At 42.5% G+C, this 20346-nt stretch overlaps 1 protein-coding gene across 1 annotated transcript in view; it reads right to left on the reverse strand.

The window, feature by feature from the left end:
* Positions 1-9649: 9649 nt before the first annotated feature.
* The window catches only part of RMND5A (required for meiotic nuclear division 5 homolog A), a 42174-nt gene continuing 31477 nt past the window's right edge, over positions 9650-20346 (reverse strand). The window contains exons 5-9 of the mRNA XM_006271498.4: positions 18010-18176; positions 16609-16774; positions 14379-14481; positions 13204-13358; positions 9650-11396 (exon numbers count right to left, since the gene is read on the reverse strand). Of these exons, the coding sequence (XP_006271560.2) occupies positions 11333-11396; positions 13204-13358; positions 14379-14481; positions 16609-16774; positions 18010-18176 (655 nt within the window). The 3' untranslated portion in view covers positions 9650-11332. The remainder of the gene's footprint in view (positions 11397-13203; positions 13359-14378; positions 14482-16608; positions 16775-18009; positions 18177-20346) is intronic.

The following is a 20346-nucleotide window of genomic DNA, read 5'->3' on the forward strand; positions in this document are numbered from 1 at the left end:
CCATTCTTTCATGAACGGTCTTTTTCTAAGTAGACATCCTTCATACCCATCAGGAAATCTGCATCTCTTAGTCTTCAATAGAATAATAGAATCATAGAAAACGAGAGCTGGCAGGGACCTCTGGAGGTCACATCTAGTCCAATCCCCTGCTCAAAGCAGGACCAGCCCCAACTAGATTGTCCCAGTCAGAGCCTTGTCTAGCTGGGTTTTGAAAACCTCCAAGGATGGAGCTTCCACCACCTCTCTGGGCAACCTGGTCCAGTGTTTTACTACTCTCCTGATGAGAAAAGTCTTCCTAATATCTAACCTTAACTACCCTTGCTGCAACTTGAGACCACTGCTCCTTGTTGTCATCTGCCACCACTGAGAACAGTCCAGCTCCATCCTCTTTTGAAGCCCTATTCAGGTAGTTGAAGGCTGCTATTAAATCCCCTCTCAGTCTTCTCTTTTCTAGACTAAATAAGCCCAGTTCCCTCATCCTCTCCTCATCAGTCATGTGCCTCAGCCCCTGAACCATTTTTGTAGCCCTCCAATGGACTCTCTCCAATTTCTTCACATCCTTTCTATAGGGGGGGGCCCAAAACTGAACACAGTACTCCAGATGTGGCCTCACCAGTGCTGAATAGAGGGGAATAATCACTTCCCTTGCCCTGCTGGCAACACTCCTACCAATGCAGCCAGTATGCCATTAGCCTTCTTGGCAACAAGGGCACACTGCTGGCTCATATTCAGTTTATTGTCCATTGTACCCTCCAGGTCCTTTTCTGCAGAGCTGCTGCGTAACAGTCAGCCCCCAGCCTGTACTGGTGCATGGGATTGCTCCATCCTAAATGCAGGACTTTTCACTAGTCCTTGTTGAACCGCATGAGATTTTCTTTTGGCCCAATCTTCCAATGTGTCTAGGTCACTCTAAATCCTAGCCTTACCCTTCACCGTATGTACTACGCCCCCCAGCTTGGTGTCATCTGCAAACTTGCTGAGGGTGCCCTCTATGCCATCTTCCAGGTCGTTGATGAAGACATTGAACAAAACCGGCCCCAGGAACAACCCCTTGGGCACTCCACTTGATACCAGCTGCCAACTAGACATCAAGTCATTGATTACTGCTATCCGAGCCAGATGCTCCATCTGGTTTTCTATTCACCTTACAGTCCATTCATCCAACCCATACTTCTTTAGCTTGCCTGAGAGAATGCTGTGGGAGACCAGATCAAAAGTCTTGCTAAAATCAAGGTACACCACATCCACTGGTCTCCCCACATCCACAGAGTCAGTCATCTCATCATAGAAGGCAATCAAGTGGGTCAGGTATGACTTGCCCTTGGTGAATCCATGCTGACTCTTCCTAATCACCTTCTTCTCCTCCAAGTGCTTAGAAATGGATTCCTTGAGGATGTGCTCCACGATTTTTCCAGGGACTGAAGGGAGGCTGACTAGTCTGTAGTTCTCTTGATCCTCTTTTTTCCCTTTCTTAAATATGGGCACTATGTTTGCCCTTTTCCAATCATTTGGAACCTCTCCTGATAGCTGTGAATTTTCAATGACAGTGGCTAGCAGCTCCGCAATCACATAGGCCAACCTCCTCTGGGTGCATCCCACCCAGCCCCATGGACTTGTAGACATCCAGCTTTTCTAAACAGTCCCTAACCTGTTCTTTTGCCATGGAGGGCTGCTCCCCTCCTCCCCAAACTGCTGCCCAGTGCAGTAGTCTGGGAGCTGACCTTGCCTGTGAAGACTGGGGTGAAAAAGGCATCAAGCACGCCAGTTTGTTCTGCATCCTCTATCACAAGGTTCCTCTCCTATTCAGTAAGGGACTCGCGCTTTCCCCGATCCTCCTCTTGTTACTGACACACTTGTAGAAACCCTTCTTGTTCCCCTTCTCATCCCTTGCTAGCTGCAACTCCAGTTGCGCTTTGGCCTTCCTGACTTCATCCCTGCATGCCTGAGCAACGCTCTTATGCTCCTCCTGTTTGCCCAAGCTTCCACTCCTTTTAAGCTTCCTTTTTGTGGTTAAGCTCACCAAAGAGCTCTCTGCTAAGCCAAGCTGGTTGCTTACCACATTGGCTAGTCTTCCTGCACATCAGGATGGTTTGTGCCTGAGCCCTCAGTAAGATTTCTTTAAAATACAACCAGGTCTCCTGGACTCTTTTCCTCCCCAGACTGGCTTCCCAGGGGATCCAGGAGATTTTAAGCCCTTAAAGGAGGTGAGAATCCTTCTCCCCTCTCCCCGGCCTGTTGCTTTTCCTGCTGTGCTACAGGATGGAGGAAGCACCAGAGCTGTTCATGTCCACCCCAGCTGGGCTGCACGTGGCCTGGGCTCAGCTGGGTTCTGTGAAAAGCATTGTCAGGAAGAGAAACACTATCTTGTCATCTTTACGTCGGACCCCTTAAATGTTGTTTGTACTTTGAAGGGCCATCTACAGTGACCTCCAATGCATTTGGAAAGATTCTGCAGGAACACAGCAAAATGTGCTGATCATGGGAGGGATGTTGTACTGAAAAGCCCCAGGCAATATGCATAGGAATGAATATTTAAGCCAACATTTCCTGAACGCAGTCCTTCAATACCGTATGATGTATCACAACTACATTAAATATATAAACAACAGTACACTAAGATGAAACAAGCAACAAAAGCATTATTCCAGTTTTAAGTAAATTCCTGTAACTCAGATTGATTCCCTGTTACATTTTTCAAATCAAATCCAATGATTAGTTCATAATTCATATATTCAGTAACATTTATTTCTGAACCTATTACCTAGTCAACAGGACTCAATAGCATACTGGTTGCAAACAGAATACGTATGTTTAAAAAAAGGTGCGATATATCACAGTGCAATGCTTCTCGTTACATGAAACATGCTAAAATCCCACATTATAGAATAAGTGTAAAAAAAAATACAGTCCTGAGCCACATGAACAAATAGCATATCTTGCCGTTTATACTCTCTAGTTGTATTATACTATCAAGTCTTAAGCAGATCCTGTAGTGCTTTCAGTATGTAACTGCCTATAAACAGGTGCCCCCTTTTGCTAAAGGGGAACAAACATTTATGAAAACGAAGACTAGGTTCTTTGGGTAAATCTGGGATCTTTTATTAAACCAACTCAAATAGTTTCATCTATGAAAATGAAAGCACACGCGTGTGTCCCAAGTCATGAACAAACTCCAGGGAACACAAGATCCCAATCCTATTCAATATCCCTGCTCCCACAGGGAAGGATTCTAGCTCGCAGATAAACTTCCATCCCCAAGCAGACTCAGCGGAGAGGCTATTCTTAATACAAGTGTTCAGCTGCAACAAACTCCATCAGATAAAAAGAAATCAGCAAGCCGCATACAGTGTATTTGCAAGGGGCTACCCCGTTGTGATGGTAGATGCAAATATTAATGTTGATTGAGATCCCACTGAAAGAAATAGAAGGATTTTCATTGACTGCCAAAGGTTTTTGCCCTTCAAAGTTGTTCAAACCAAAATCATGAACTGAAAGAATGTGAGCAAAACGAAAGGAAATTTCCAAATAATGTAAAACAAAGGCCCCAATTCAGCAGCACGAGGTTAAATCCACACAAAACACTACTGGACTTCTTGAATGGACTGGGCCTGCCAGACCATATTCTTATAAAAATTCATTTTACAGCCCTACCTACTCTGAGAACCTTGTCGCTGACCATTTATTTAATCCCAATGACTATTTCAGGAAATGCTGTTCTCTCTTTGTATATGCCACTGAAGATAAATTACTAACCTGCACTCTGCTGGCCAGAAGTCGCATAGCACCTCAAGGATATTTTCAGTTTAGGAGTATTTTCACAAGTGCACAAAATACCCATGAAGGCTTCAGAACACGAGCAGACAAAGCTCTTGGGGTAAAAGTGATAGCCTTCGTTAGAACAACTAAATGGTTGCAAAAACAAATTGTTCTTTGCGAGCTTTCGGGCCCACATGCCCTTCATCAGGCAAAAGAGAAACTAAAGCTGTTATGAGTTCTCCAAGGTAGAAACGAGGCCGATTTATTAAAAGCTGCTCTGTGAAAATACAAATAGGGAATAGTTTGGGAGACAATAGCTGGTGTAATAGCTCTACCCAAAGAACTTTGTCTGCCTGTGTCCTCAGACCAACACGGCTGCAACCAACAACCCTGAAATATGGAAGATATTGTATTTTGCGTTTGAATTGGAAATTTCAGAACATAAAGCAGCAGCCAAACTCAAGAGTGACATATATTTTCCAAGCCTGCACTAAATATTGACATCGGATTTATGGCATGCTACATCCCGCTTGCCATCGGGTCACCCCAAGTAACCTGCCTGCTTCTTATCAGCTGTAGTCTCCCAAGCTATTCTGCATTTGCATTTTCACAGAGCAGCTTTTTACAGATTGGCTTTTTTTTTCTACCTTGGAGAACCCATAACAGCTTCAGTTTCTTCTTTGCCTGATGAAGGGTGTGTGGGCCCAAAAGCTTGCACAGAACAATTTTTTGCAACTATTTAGTTGGTCTAATAAAAGATATCACCTTTACCCAAAAAGCTTTGTCTGCTGATGTCCTTAGACCGGGGGGGGGGCAATTATTTTGGGTGGAGGGCCGCTTAATGAGTTTTTGCAAGCCATCGAGGGCTGCATGACAGGCAGCTGGGGGCAGATAAATACTAATTTTCTAAATTTTTTAGGGGGCCCCGCAGGCCGGATAGAATGGCCTGATGGGCCGCATCAGGCCCCCAGCCCACATTTTCCCCACCCATGCCTTAGACCAACATGGCTACAACCAATAAACAGACTGCCCCTGCAGCCACTCCACAATTTCCATGCTACAAAAAAAAAGACAGACTCCAGTCACATTACTGGGTACTTACGTGACCCCTCTCAAGGCTGTTGCCAAGTGCTTCACCAATATCAAAGATGTTCAGCCATAAAATGCAGGTTTAAATGCGACTGGACAGGGCTATAAAATGCAGGTTTAAGTGCAGCCATAAAATGTGGGATTCAATGTGACTGGACAGGGCTATTTTAGACACCATTTCCACTATATGCACTATAGTTTTCTCGTATTGGTTATAACTGCAACAAAGCTGCCGTGACTCTTCTGAATGTTATATTGCTACTTAGAGGAAAAAATTGTGAGTACAGGTTTCCCTCGCTTTATGCTGTACATGCGTTCCTGAAAAATGGCGGATAACTCAAATTCGCATAAAGGGAACCCGCTTTACAATGTAACAAATAGGGATACGTTCCAAGACCTCAACTGTACTGACCCCCAGACCCATTTCTACCACTTTTAGAAGACAATTTTGGTATTCGCCAACAGTAGACAGTGCACGCAAGCACAGGGCACTATCATAATGGAGGTGGCAACTACAGAAACATGCGACAGACAAGCGAGGAGCACAGATCCACACAGAAAACTATATCTTGGTGCACGTCACTCCTGCAACGCACTGCACAAAGCAGCTGATGTCAGGCTTCTACCACACCGGTCACATAAGAGTGAATTTGCCTTGCATATAATGAATTTTTGGCATAAAAAGGATCATCGCATAAGAGTGAATTTGCACAGACAGAACCTGCATAAAGCGAAGGAGACCTGTACTCATATATTTTGTTTCCCAAAGAACAGTGAATCCATCCTTATAGATATACACTCGCAGTTTAGGGATCCGACGCGATTCAGCAGTCCCATGACAACACACCAGGCTGTTTTACATGCATTATTCAAACCCAAATCATGTCCCCATTCCCAGACCATCATCACCCTCCTGTGAAGGTGCCCCTAGGGCAGGGGCAGGCAATTATTTTGGGCAGAGGGCCGCTGAGTTTCGGCAAGCCATCAAGGGCCGCATGACAGGCAGCCCAGGGCAGATTAATTTTCTAAATTTTTTAGGGGCCCCACGGGCTGGATGGAATAGCCTGGCAGGCCGCATTCGGCCCCCGGGCCACATTTTGCCCACCCCTGCTCTAGGGCAATTGGGCTAGATATAGGGTGGCAAGTATGCAGACGAAAGCAGAGGAGTTGCGTTATTTGTCCTTGGGCCCCAAGGAGAAGCCCCGGATGAGTAGCACAGATTGAGGCTGCTTTTTTTGTTTTTTAAGAGAGCTCTTGCATAAAGCCATGAATTAGGGAGTGTCTATTAACAGAGGACAGTATTGCTGAGGGTTGGGGCCAGTGCAATGTCTGGTAGGGGAGGACACATACTTAGCAGATCCTGCATCTTGGGTAGGGGAAACAACAACCTATTTTCCCTTAGCAGGAAACAGATCTTGTAGCCCCAATGGCTCGGCATAAAGAAATCTCAGCAAGGGGAATTTCACTCCAGAGTTCCCACTAGCCAGGTCTTCAGTCCAGAGTCCCAGCACTGACGGACATAATCTGGACCGTCTATTTTTAAAGTTATCTGCAGTGAAAAGAGAGAGTTTGAGCAGAACGAAAAGCAGAATGCTCTGCCTTCCCCATTTGATTTTCCTGGAATTGGAGAAGTTATGACTAAGCGGGTTTTACTGCACAGCTTTCATAGTTAATTGGCAACCTGGAGCATAGAGGGAAGATTGAAATCAATACAGCACTTTGCTGAGAAGCAACGCAATTTTTTTGTTGGCAGGAGCAATCGGTTGGTCACCTCTGCCTGCAGTTTATGGTTCTGAAGTTAGGGCAGAAATAAGCTCCTTTATCAGGCCTTAGAGCTGACCAGCGCTAAAAGGTACTGAACAAGCAACAAGCCTGCCAGTGCTAACAAGGCAGCCACAGGGCCATAAAAACTATCGACCTCAGCTGCTGCAGTTGTGCACGTCCCAAGAGCTACGTACTTCTGTAAAACCTGATCACACTTTATATTTACAGTCCAGTTTACACAGGGTTATTAAACAGAGGTTTTCAAAAATGGTAAATCAATTGATAGTCCAAACAGGATGCTTATTACCCTATTTGGTAACACCATCTACAGGTGATTTTATGACCATCTACAAAAACACAAAGACTAGCAAGCCATGACACCATAATATAACATTATCAGACCTTTATAAAACATATATCAAAGGAATCGTAACAGTATAATGGGGTTGAAAAATCTTTCCTTAAGGGCCAGCCATGTCTCCGTCAAGCACATTATTATCAGTCATCATTAGTGGCCTTTTTTGCCTTAAGAGCATGAGAAGGACAAAAGTGCAATCTTGATGCTGGATTCAGAAGCAACACATGCCTGTGATCAGCGCTGTAGCAAAGGGGTGCAAGTGGAGCGACCACCCCAGGCACCAAAGCAAAGGGGTGCCAACAGGCGCTGCCCAGTCGGGGTGGAGCATGGGATGGAGCTGCAAGCAGCTCAGTTAGGGGAGTGGGTGGGGGGAGGGCAGTTCCCACCGCTGCATGCACTCCCAGGCGAGAATGGGTGGGCATATACTCCCCGGATCTGTGTGCAGGGTGAGGGCGGGCTGCCACTGCAGGCTTGCCCCAGGCGCCAAACTTCCTTGCTGCCCATGACAACGATTCAGCCACATGCCTGGCCCTAGTATCCCTATATGAAGTAACAGCATTTTGATCATCGCATAGCAAGCGACTGTATTAGGACTATATAAAAGTGCTGTTCAAGGGCTTGAAACATGGTCCTAAAACAGTAAATGGAGACAGACTTCCAACGCTGACTTCTTAACTAAGAGTAGAGAAAGACCTGATATTTTAGCACAATTTTTAAAAGACACAAACACTGGTGTGTGCAGCATTTCTCTAAGCTCAGCTGCTCATTGAAGACCACTAAAAATTCATTAAATTAAATGCTCTTCTGTTTTTTAATGTGAGCAATTTCTGGAGTTGCCAGAGGAATGGTAAGTGGGAGAAGCTAGTCTGTTCTGCCCCAAATAGAAAGGAAGGTATTTACGCCATCTCAGGATTTAAACATGGCACGTGCTGTGAAAATGCTTGCTAACACCCATCCATTGTTTTAAGGACGTGGGTTATTTTAAATGTTTCAAAACCACTAGCATCCGCTGTTTAAGGAGTTTCAAAATAATAAATCCTCATTGCTAAACCAAACACGCTCATTAGCAGGAACTGCAATTGCACGTTGCAGTCAGCTGATTACGTCAAATTAATTATATTTATGTGGGTAAAGGAAAAACACGGCTTCATAGCATAAATGTTTGGGAAGAAGGGGGACTGGTTAAATTATTTGTACATCATCTACAAGGATGTAGGGAGGCAGATGTCAAGGGAGGTTGCTTGCATCACACTCGCTGCCCTTTAGGCTAGAGACTAGAGGCACATCTATACTACCTCTGGGCAATGCCTAGACACACTATTGTGAAGCCCAGCTTTGGGGTGCATGTGCAACTCCCAGAAATAAGGCACTAGAGATGACTTAGGAGAGCCCTAAGCATGTGCTATTATAAGCAGGCCAGAGGTAGAATCTGTACTCAGCACTGCTTTAAGTCAGCTGCACTGCCTCCTTTTCAAGAGCTGGCACGCGTGCCGGAGAAAGGAGCTAGGGGAGATGCTGAGCATGCCTCTCCGAGACCTGCCAGGGAAAGCACAGAGATGGTGGAAACATTGGAGTGACAGAATAAAGAGGAGAGAACTCAGCATGCATTCGCACAGCAAGCCCAGAGACATCAGTGAGGAAAAAGCTTCAGTCAACCCAAATCTGTACTTCATCAAGCTTCACCTTAGAGACACCAGACAATTCAGTGATCTGGGAAAGATCAGGGAAGGCAGTGATCTGACAAGGAAAAGATTGCCCCGTGCACCAAGCTAGGAATGAAGTGTTGATCGGTGCTCTCATTGAATTCCTCATCCTCACCAAAAGAAAACTCGGGAGATTCAGAGGACAGGCAAGGCAACAGGCACTGTATACTGGAAAAAAATCTACAGTCAAAACACTCACCGTGGCCAGGTGCCTCATCCTGCCGGTTCTTCTGTACTCTCAGCCACGGCAAAAGCAGAACCTGTCTCGAGCTTTGTGAGAAGGCAAGGTAGATATGCACCTCCACAGACTAACTACATATCGGGAGCACAAGCTTTCGTGAACCCAAGTTCACTTCATTAGCATGCTGTGAAAAGACGTGCAGAAAGCATGGAGTGTAAGAAGGAGAGAGCTTTGTGGACAGAGATTTCCAAAGAGGAGTGGGGGTCCATAAGAAGAGTGGGTGGGTATAGAGCCTGTACAGGCCATTCATATGGAGCCACTCATGTCCCCTAATTTAGTGCTGCTGGGGAATATGGATGACACCAGCCATCTTCAGGGGCTAAGTAGTACTTCTGGAGAGTACTGCCAGCCACAATAGCTCATTAGGGACTAGGAGAGGCAGACAGAAAATGAGGAAGCAATAAACTGGTTCACAGATAATTCCCATATCTCACCTAGCCCTACTACAACGAGCACAAGTTGACTACATGAGAGAATCTGAATTGCTTAATAAAAACTGCCTCATTTGCATTTATGGACAATTCTTACTGTAGGCATCCATGAATATTAACATCTGTTTAGACTGATCCTGGTGTATCAGCATGTGGGATACCACTATATAGAACAAAGCTGAATCTCTTTCGAACCACGTTTACATAATTATCCTTTACAATACATAAACCATTTCACCAAAATTCCCAAACCCCAACACCTCTGAAGATCAAAGTTTAAAAGTAATTTCAGCAAGACTAGAAAGCCTACATGGAAAATAATATCCTCACCCGTTTATTGTTGATTTTACCATTTGTTAACCCAGGTTTTGTTTTTTGAACTCTGTATGAATACAATGTAATTTTTGCAGAAAGTCATACACCTCCATGTTTAAACACACGTATTATACATATTGAAAGGTTACTCTGTTTCGAGTTTTCCTTTTAACGTCTCATTAAAGGGGTGGGGGGGTCCGTTGCCACCGATTCACTAGAGTCCAAGTCCGTCTCTTAAGTCAGATGACACGGGGATTCAACGCGTAGAGGTCTGACAGACGTTTTCCTCTGTAGTGCATTGTGCTAGTGCATTCAACCAGTGTGTCAGTATTCAACCATATAAGCTTGGTTTCTTTTATTACACAAATACAGAAATATATTTTACATGGAGCTTAGCACACTGTGTGGCTGCTCGCCCTACTATAGGACAGTGCAATAAATACAAATATACGCACACTAGAAAAGGTCTAACTGCCATGATCTACACCTGGTTTATAAGTACAAATTTACCTAGTCAACAATATGACAAATTGAGCAGAAAAAGTGGAGTTAGCAGTAATAGGCTACTATGAAAAACAAGGCTAAAAGCAAAAGTGTTCTCAAGCTACTGAAAATTTGCTACCTTTAATATGAGAATATAGGGCCTAATTCTGCAAGGTGCAGATTTGTGATCTGTAGGCTGCAGCAGAACATGCTTCCCCCCCACCACCATTGAACAATGAATACTTCTACACTTCATTTGGCTCTGCTAACGGTTTATAAATAACACACTATAATGTCTATTAAACTATACAGCAACATGACATTGATTGCCTAATCCTGAATACAAAGTTCAAAGAACATGATTACAAAGGCCAAAGAGCAAATGTCATTGACTAAAAGCATTTCCACTTCTGAGTTCCATTTTATTGAATAATCTAGTACGCAAACAGTTCTCGATCATGAAAACAAAGGAAACAGATTTTCCTATTCCACTTCATTCCAGTAGTAATTTATCCATACACCAACCTTATAAAGTTAGCGATGGAACTTAAGAGTTAGCCCCTCAGAGCTATATATTTATATAATTTTATATATATGCACATTTACTTTGAGTTATGTAAAATCTGAAAAAAAATGTTTGAAAGAAAATTCAGAATATATCACAGCTTTTTTTTTTTTTTCCGGCGAAAAAAATACAAATTAGTTTTATAACCACTATTCAATTTATCAAACTTTTTTCTGAAGTATTTACTTTTAATTATGTACACATTACAGGAAATAAAACTTTTTCCACAAACATTCTTCAAGGTGACTGTTATTAAGAGGATGACAGAATAATAGCAGGAAGAATATTAAACATATGGGGGTGGGGGGTGATCAGGTTTCAGCTTTTAAAAAGTAAAAAGTCACCATATAATTCATTAAGTACAAAAACCTGCATTGAATGACAACTGCTGGTGTAGTAACTTGATCAGGTATGGAGACCAAGAGTATAGTAAAGCCCTATGGTAATATTAATTTTTGTAGCATTTCCACTAAATGTTGGCAAAGTTTCCGTAGCATTAGCTTATATAAACACAGGAGTCCTCAGTCTGCTGCATAAAATGAAACAAGTGTTTTGTTTTTCACTTCTTTTGAAATGCACCTGTAATTTAGAGAGTGTCCCTTACAAGCTGCATATTGAATCTTTGCTTCAGAAAAATATCTGTTTGGCATCTCCAGGACTCTGTTCCATGGGACAATAGGGGCATTTTAATCTAGAGACAAAGACAGCGTGTTAGAAGTGTACAAAAGCAAAAAACCAAGCAGCAAAGCAGCACAGAGATAGCACTAGAGATCTCCAACAGCTGAAATAACAGACCACTAAGCATTTTCGTGCATTATTTTGCTACAGTGGCGCCAAGCTCTCAGTTAAATATGATACCATAGACAAGAAAGGGAATGACTACGTGTTCTTATTCAATATGCTCTACTTGGCTCCACTGACAGATTCCTACCCTTAAGAAGGGCCCCAATCAGTTATATACACGTTTTCAAATGCTCTTTTGTCACTTACCTTGTTATTCCCGCTCCGTTTATTAAAAACAATGACATTAGATCTTAAAATTCATTCATCATTTTATCCCATGTGATTGGTTGTTGTATTTTGCTCAGTTTGAACTCAGAAATTAGACCGATCGTTTTCACTTTGGTTTACGGTTTAAAAATTAGTGGGTACGTCCACACGTGTCCCAACGATGCCTTTGTTACTGCACTGTCATTTAGTACTTCCTTTTGTACTAAAAGATGGTGTAGTAACAGCCCGTATTGCACTGTGCGCATGGTTATTTTTAGCTGCTACATCGCTGTAGCAATAACTATAACAAGGGAGTGCATTGCTATAGCAATGTAGCTGTGGCATCACGGTTTGTGACCAGCAACGTAGCATCATGTGTAGACGTGCCAAGCGAGTCCCACTGGCCTCGGGTACTACCGTATGTACTCAATTCCAAAAATAGGTTTCTTTCTTCATTTGCCATGTGGAGGAGGGAGAGGGGCAGGCCCTTTATCTTGGAATCAAGTATGAGGTGGTGGGAGAACAGACAGCTGCTGCCTGTCCCCTGCGCCACCACCCTTGCTCCAGTGCAGCAAGCCCAAGCCCAGGCTGGTAGCAGCAGCAGCAGCTGGAGCAGAGATGGAGCCTGCTGCAATGCAAGTGTAAGCAGAAAGGGGAGGGGAGGAACAGGGCAGAGGAGGAAAACAGGCTGGGGGACAGAGGCAGCAGGAAGGGAGGCACAAGAGGGGCAAGTGGAGCGGAGGGGGATAGGGGGCTGTTTGACCCCTCACTGCTTGCTCCCTCCACTGTCTCACTACCTCCCCAATCTGTACCCCCCCCATCTCCTCCCCTGCCACTGCTTTCCCCAGCGCAGCAGTGAGGGCATGAATTTAAGATGACCATCCAAATAATTATATTCTATACATGGAAAATTATAACAAATGTATAAACTCACTATATGAACAATCTAGTTATTGGGGAGGTCATCTTAAATTCAGTGTTGTCTTGGATTTGGGTAAATACAGTAGTTTCCAAAAATGTCCTTTATAAAAATGTTTATTTTATTAGGTTGTGTGAAACTCTTCTTTATAAAACCTGTAGTTGTATATGTTCCTTTCCTAAAAAAATACTTTCTTTCCTTCTAATGTGGTCTCTCTCCAAAAGACATGACGACACCCGCATTCATTAGGCACTTAAACGTCTAGGATGGAATTACCTCAGCAGAAATAATGGTCTGCTCAAAAGTAATTGACTTCTCAGGTTTTCTCCAAGAATTCTCCCCCGTTTAAATGCAATAATTCATTGGTACTTATTACTTCTGTCAAAATGAAGGATATTTCAGAAGTGATATAAACCTATGAAGCGAGCCCCTTATTATAGCTACACCAAATGCTGCCACTGCTTCAAAAGCATTGTCCATAAAGTTAACTTAACTAGCTTCCACCAATTTTGTAATTATATTCTGCTCTCTCCCCGAATTCAATTTGTTATCGTCCAGACTTTGCTACCTGTATAAGAATGATACTTACTTGCTGCCATTAAACATTTTATTCAGAGCATCTCTTGAGATAATGTGACCGCAGACTAGTTTCATAGGTGGATTATTATCTGTTGTTTGCTGACGAAGAATTGGACAGGCAAATATTGAATGATACCAGCACTTTTTACCAAGGTCCACTTCAATCTGCGTAAAACAAATTAAGTTTATCATCTATTTTGAGTCATCATGTTTCCAGAAGACAACAATTAGCGATCCTCTAATGCAGTGGCACTTATTTAACCACACTTCAATACAGCAGCAGGATCCATGTTGATGTCTACAGATTTCCAGCCAGAAAAATTTCATAGGCATTTTCAGTCAGACTGCTTTACATTTTTTCAGGATATTGTGACAATTGTAAGAGATGTATAGCAGAGCATAAATCTGCACTGGCAAGTTAACAGACCTGATGGCCCACAAAGACTTCAACTTCTAGGCAGAGATTTTCAAAGCAGGCTAAAGGGAGCTGGATGATCAATCCCCATCAGCAACTAACTAACTAGAAGTGATTATGCAAATCCCCTAGGGCAGCCATGAATAGTCCCACTTCAACTCTAGATTCACCTCAAGAGTTACATGCAATTGCTTCAGTTCACTTCTTTCAGTTACCAAGGTGTGAGATACTGGCCTATGCAAAAACTCTTCCTCCGCTCAGATGGGTTGATTTCAAGGAGAAAAACTGCCTACCGATTTCACTCTTGGGGGCTAAGGGGATGAAAATCAAGGATGCAAAAAAAAAAAAAAAAAAAAAAAAAAAAATCAGATGCAGTTCAGCAGGGACAAAGTGCGGAACAGTTTCATGAACATGGTCACGGCAGTAATCTGGAATTTATTACCACCGAGCTGCTCTAAAAGTAGAACTAAGGGCTGCAACTCAGTCCCCCCAGTCTTTGCCAACAAGGCTGCTCCTGCTTACTTCAAGCAGACCCAGTAGTGTAGCAATACAAGAGCAAGCTGTATGTGGAGCTCAAGTCCAGCTGAAAGATGTTAATCTAATTTTTTCCTTCCCCTTTGTATTGTGACATGCACTAACAGCATGCACAATTAGTGCATGTCCCTCAGATGGACTTTGCTGGTGACAGAGTGACAGAACTGCTCCTGCTTGCAGAATAAGAGACCCTCAAAAGTTACGTCCAGTCTGTCTGAAGTCCAGTGCATACTCACCGGCAGTTCGTCTTTCTGATTCCAAACTCCAGTGCACTGTCTTTGTTCAATCACAGCTTTGATATTAATTAGAGCTGGCAATGCTACACAACCTGCTGAAAAACTGCAGAATAAGAAAAGTATTAATACAGAAAGCTGTTTTAAGAACAACTACCTCTCAAGGTCCTACCTCCTCAATGTGGTACTAAGAACTACCATGGTAAAACTCTTGGCTCTGTTACCTACAAAGAGGAAAGAAAATGATCCAAGTGGATCATATCAATGATCTGAGTTGTTATTTGTATTAACACAGTGTCTAAGCCACTCCCATTGTAGATCAGAGCTCCATTGTGGTAGGCTCTGTAAAGAGCACAGAAGAAAAGTCAATCCAAGCTCCAAAGTTTACAAGCCAAGTGCTTGATTGTACTGTTTTATTTCACTTTCCACCATGCAAGAGGAAAAAGGAGCTGACAGTCATGCTGTCTTATATACCGTACAGAGAAATAAGTACACAATAAGGGTGGCTAAAACGCAGTTCAAATGTAGCCTAAGGTGCTGTATGTAAGTACTTGTCCTGCAATCATTCCTTGATGGAACATAGGTACAACTTAGGAGGAATACTTGTCTCTACACCTCGGCTCTTAGACCAAGATGAAAATGAAGCCTCTTCAGACAAACCCCTCAGTGGATGTAAGCACCAAGTGTGGCCAGTGGCTGGGCAAATGAGGGTGCTCTGATGCTTTGCAGTCTATCCCAATATGTCCTCATACTAGTAAAGTACACTACTAGGTTTCAGCAGTAAGCAGGAACATGCCTTTCTGCGAAGTTATGAGAAGGTACAAATCTTTTGCACTGACCACCCACTTCCACACCTATTCAAAACCAGAGTTCTGATACCAGTATTGCTACCCAACTTGCTGCATAACTCAGGGAGTCACTTCACTATCTGAGCCATTTTCATGCCGTAATCACATACAGGGTATAAACAGGAAAACTCTAAGGTGTCCCCACACCAGTCACAGTTAAAAACACCTCGGCTCGACTGATTTCATGGTGATTTCAAGGCAACTGTCTAACATGAGTATCAATAAAAGGGAGGGATTTTTTCCACATCATTAGCAGTGTCATGGGCGCCTGTACTGATAATGAACTGTGTGCATTATGGTGCCAACATTCAAGTCAATGTCAATAAGCAAATACTAAGTGACTGGATTTTATTCACCCAAAGTAAGGTCAACTAATAAATGCTGCTGCTAAAAGGATGTAGATTCAGTTGAATTTTTTTTCCTTTCAGCTTTGCTATGCCAAACAAAATGTGTCCTTAAAAAAAAATTTAATACCTATGACTCATGTACGTACAATTAACTCTCTGTGAAATCCTGCATAAAAGAATTTGCACCTCTTTAAAATTAGGTAAACTAAGTGAAGACTATTACTGATGTTAACAAGCAAGGAGATAACCATGAAAACATAATGGAGCTTTTGTCAGGAACCGAGACTCCTTGCAGGAGGAAAACCACTTATTTCTCGCCTTACCTCTAAAAGGAAAATTGGAATGTAAAGATGATGCACTTTGGGATGTACAGCCTAATGACTATATGGTGTCTATCTATGCATTATCTGAAGAAAGGGTGGAAAGAGTCAGTTGACTTTTTATATTTCTAGTGGTCTGCAGCAGACTACTGCATTTTCAGTTGTAGCAGCAACGGGGCATGAAAATATACAAGTTTTCACCTCTGCAAATTGTGAATTCTAATGACTTTACTGCATATTCTATCTCCTGAAATCACCATTCACCACCCTTTAAAACAGAGCTTCATCATAGAAGCAATGCAAAAGATGACTTGATCAAAGATAAAGCAGCAAGAACAACTAACGGAAACAGCAGGTCAAGAAATGGCTGGGGTTTTCAATTGCCAAGCAGTGGTGAAAATCCTCAGCACATCTGCTTCAACACAAAATGGCTGGTGTCAATTCTTCTCTTGCATACAGATGTGTGACCTTCAGAACTTATGTCTCATTATGTAATGCTCCATATGGGGCGCAGTGGATGGCCACCTGGCTCACAACAAAGCACTGCATGCTGGAGGGGGTCATAGCTCCCGGGACCCATTGAAGTGTGCGCCCACAGATGACTGTTTAATGTAATCTAGATAGGGCTCTTTTTTACTCAGCAAGTTTCCACTGCAACCTTCAGCTGAAAAAGTGAAGGCACCTGACCTCAGAAGCACTGAAATGCAAGATGGCCTACCTAACACTAAGAGGTGATTCAACTGAGAGACCCAGAAGAGCACAGGCATCCCTTGTGAAGATGTCACAAATGTCTGCCCACTGGTTTGCGTCTAGTAGATGAACGTACGGAGAGTTCTCGATACCCTGTCTCAGGTACACCAAGCTGCCCATCAAAACCTGAATATCTGTGAAAGACAAGAATGATCAAGACCATTACATTTACACGGTTTTATGCCTTAATTAGAAGACTACTCTGAGCTTTTGGCCTTTTGATAAGAAGCCATACATAATCCGACTATACAGCAAATCAGTAATATTCAATTATACTAAGATACACAGCGATCTGGACCAAATATGGACATAGCCACCATAGAAAAAATATCTCTTCCTTTAACTGCGGACTAATTAACTGTTAGATCTTATGACAAGCTGGATATAACAATTTGAAACTTGGGACAATAAAATGTTATTACCTACATTACCATTCACAGCTTTCTATGATTCTATGCAATGGCAGAAGTCTAAAAAGAGTACCTAGTGCACCTCTATTTCATTCTGCATCAACATGACAATATTTGCGGCGATCAGTATTTTAAAATAAATCCATGAACATTAGAATGATATTCTGAATGGCTCTGTATATTGCCATTATTTTGAAAATAATTCAAAACTGTGAGGATGCAGGGGCAAAGCTCACTGTGAGAGAGACAGTGTTCCCAAATATGATAAAAGAAAAATGATTTTAAAATTCAAGTTGCTACCACAAGTTTCTTAGGCAGACTTTGTCGGTGCCTGTCATCTCGAGGGTTTATTTTTAAACTAACTCCTTGTGGGAGGTGCTGCGAAGCAAGAAGGGATCAGTACAATTGCAAGTGGGTGGGAAAGATGGGGGGAGGGCAGGGGTTAAAGGGAGTAAAGCAAAACACCAGGTAAATGACTTTAAAAGCCTATTCAATTATATATTGAATATGCATGTCAACTTTCTCCTCGCTGTAGACCAAAACTGATATGAATCTTAAATGAGGCATAGAAAGAACATGAAGAAGACACAGAAAGCAAACATCTTCCTCCACATCATTGATCTCACCCACCCACTATTCCTACCCCCATACTTAGCAGCTAGAGTGCCTAAAACATGCATAAAATGTATGGCCTTAGTTTCACCTAGGGATTACTGAAATGGTTATTGCTTATAGCAACTACTTTTAAAACACTGTTCCTTTTGTTCCCTAGAATTTAAGACATCACTGAAGCATCACCACTTCCTCCCAAACACGTTCTTGTATTAAGTAACCATCATCTTCCACTAAAAATGTAAATAATTCATTAGACACAAACACAGAAGTAAGAGACTAATGCAATTCAAAGCAAGTGCCTGGAACCAAATGCATTACTTTGAAATGACTAAAAAGTCACTTACCTTTCTGATGGTTCAGAGCAAACGGCTGAAAGTTTTTAGCATACTGCAATGCCTCTCTCTGGTTTGCTGTTCCGCCCATCAATAAACTAATGAAATATAATCTGTGCAGTTTGAATTCCAGGGAACTGTTCTGTGCCATAAGCATTTCTCTGTTAGATACTGCCCACCTAAAAGAAATGAGGGGAAAATAATGCATTTCAGCCTATGAGGAATGTAGCAGTTGTAATTAGAATAGCCTCTTCAAGAAGGATTTCTGCTAGAACTTAAGTTACCTTGCAATATTCAGGGCTCAGAAGATATCTATACACTTAACAAAAAATAAACGTCATAGCACAGCTAAAAAAAATACATATCTGCAAAACCTCTCCATCCAATACTCAAAGAGCATCATTTCTGATACTGAACAGAGCAGCCTCTGTTGAAGATCCCCAGAAAACGTCATCCAACAACCTAAAGCAGGAAAGGAGCATCCTACATGAAGCTAGGCTGCAAGACAAATTTAATTAAGGAGTTATAAAGTTAGGAATCTGACCAGTACATCTAGAGATTAAACACATTAAAATCAGGCTGCTACAGGATCTTTAATAACCACAAATTGTCAAGATCTGTTTTGTATTTCATCCCCAGAGTGAACCTTAAGAACAGCCTCCAGAGCGATATCATCTATTGAATTACCAGCACCCCTGATGAGGAATGAGTGCCTGCCCGGTCTCCTTTGCAAGCTCTTGTTTTAACAACCAACCTTTGTGTTGCTGGTGCTTTTGCTGTCTGCATTATCTTCAGTTTGAACGGTAAAAACAGACTACTCTGGCTCACTTTCCAGCTATCGTGCATTATCATAATACTGTAAAATATTAGTTGTAAATACTAAAAACATCTTTCAATACCAATCAAAAGACACTGGAATCTTTTTGAAGAGCTTGAAAAAAAAAAGTTTTGATCATTCAGGCTTTTGATAAAACCTAACCCCATCACACCTCATTTTGTTTGGTTTTTTAAATCTGGTTGGACCAAAAGCAATCTAAGTGTTTTGAAGATGCCGAAATTCTAGTGAGAATACTCCATCTGTTTCTCATTAGTGTTAATTATATTGTTTTCAATATGATGGCCAATTACTTAAAACAGCAGCCTTTCACCTCATGAAGGAAGGGATTAAGTAGTAGCTTGTAAAGAAGAGCTGTGTGGAGTCAGCTTTTTTATCTCAGGCCAAATCAGCCACACAAAAAGCAAGAAAACTATATTCCTTCTTCCTCCCCCCATGTTGCACTATATCAAACAGTTCAATCACTTGGTGAAAAGCCCCCCTGCATAGGTAAGGCACATCTCTGAACAAGCAAGATTACACTTCCATTCTACGTTGGTCTAAGAAAACAGATTCAGACTTGCAAACGAAAAAATTTTCAGCCTCTAAGGATGTATGGTGAAAATAGAGCACTTATGAATAACACTTAACCTTGTCACACCTCATTTTAGTTTTTTACATATGGTTGGATCTATAATTTCACCAGTGGAATGTGGCCTCGCTGCCTGGGTAGATAACGTTTCCACCAGTATAATTAGACTTTACACTGGTATAGATAGAGTGTGGAAAGATAAGAAAAGCCCTCTATGAGGGTAGCTTTACCCAATCCAACACTGAACTATTCCTAAAAGCAACATGGGTAAAACACCACCAATTAAAATTATAGACCGCATCCAGATGAGAGTGGTCATACAGTATGTGACATGGCAGACACGCCTGTGGCGCCACACACTGCAAGTTCAGTTGTTCTCCACGCTGCCAAGGGAGCAGCAGAGGGGCTTTTTGACCCCTGGATTCCCTACCCCACTCGGGGTATCTTGCCATGGGTCAGAGCATGTGTAGCACAGATGTTCTCCATGGACAACTAGCAGCGGCACAGAATATATGGATCCAGACACAAATGCATGTCTGGATGCGGCCACAGCGTCTTCTGTCCACAACCTATCCTAGGGTAGCTGTTTACTCGAGGCAAATCAGCTACCATCTGCTTGGTCATCACCTAGTGGCAAGCCTCTATAACACCATCCACTACGTGCACCTACTCCAGGATGTGGAGTGAACAATTTACATTTGTGTACAAAATCAGCCAGCCCTCATGTGGTTAGGCCCACACAAAGCAGTCGGTACTGTATTCTCCAGTAGGCATCCCACGTAGAACTTCTCTGACAGCTCCTATTGTAGGAAGAGTGTCCGTGATATAGTCCAGGTCACCCAGCTACTGCCACCACTGAAATTTAAACTCCCACTGAAAACAGAAGTGCCAAACATCAGCCATGGAGTGATCCCGCTTTACACGGGTCCAAAAGGAAAGAGCG

This window comes from Alligator mississippiensis, chromosome 2 (assembly GCF_030867095.1).
Source record: "Alligator mississippiensis isolate rAllMis1 chromosome 2, rAllMis1, whole genome shotgun sequence".
Taxonomy (NCBI): Eukaryota; Metazoa; Chordata; order Crocodylia; family Alligatoridae; genus Alligator; species Alligator mississippiensis.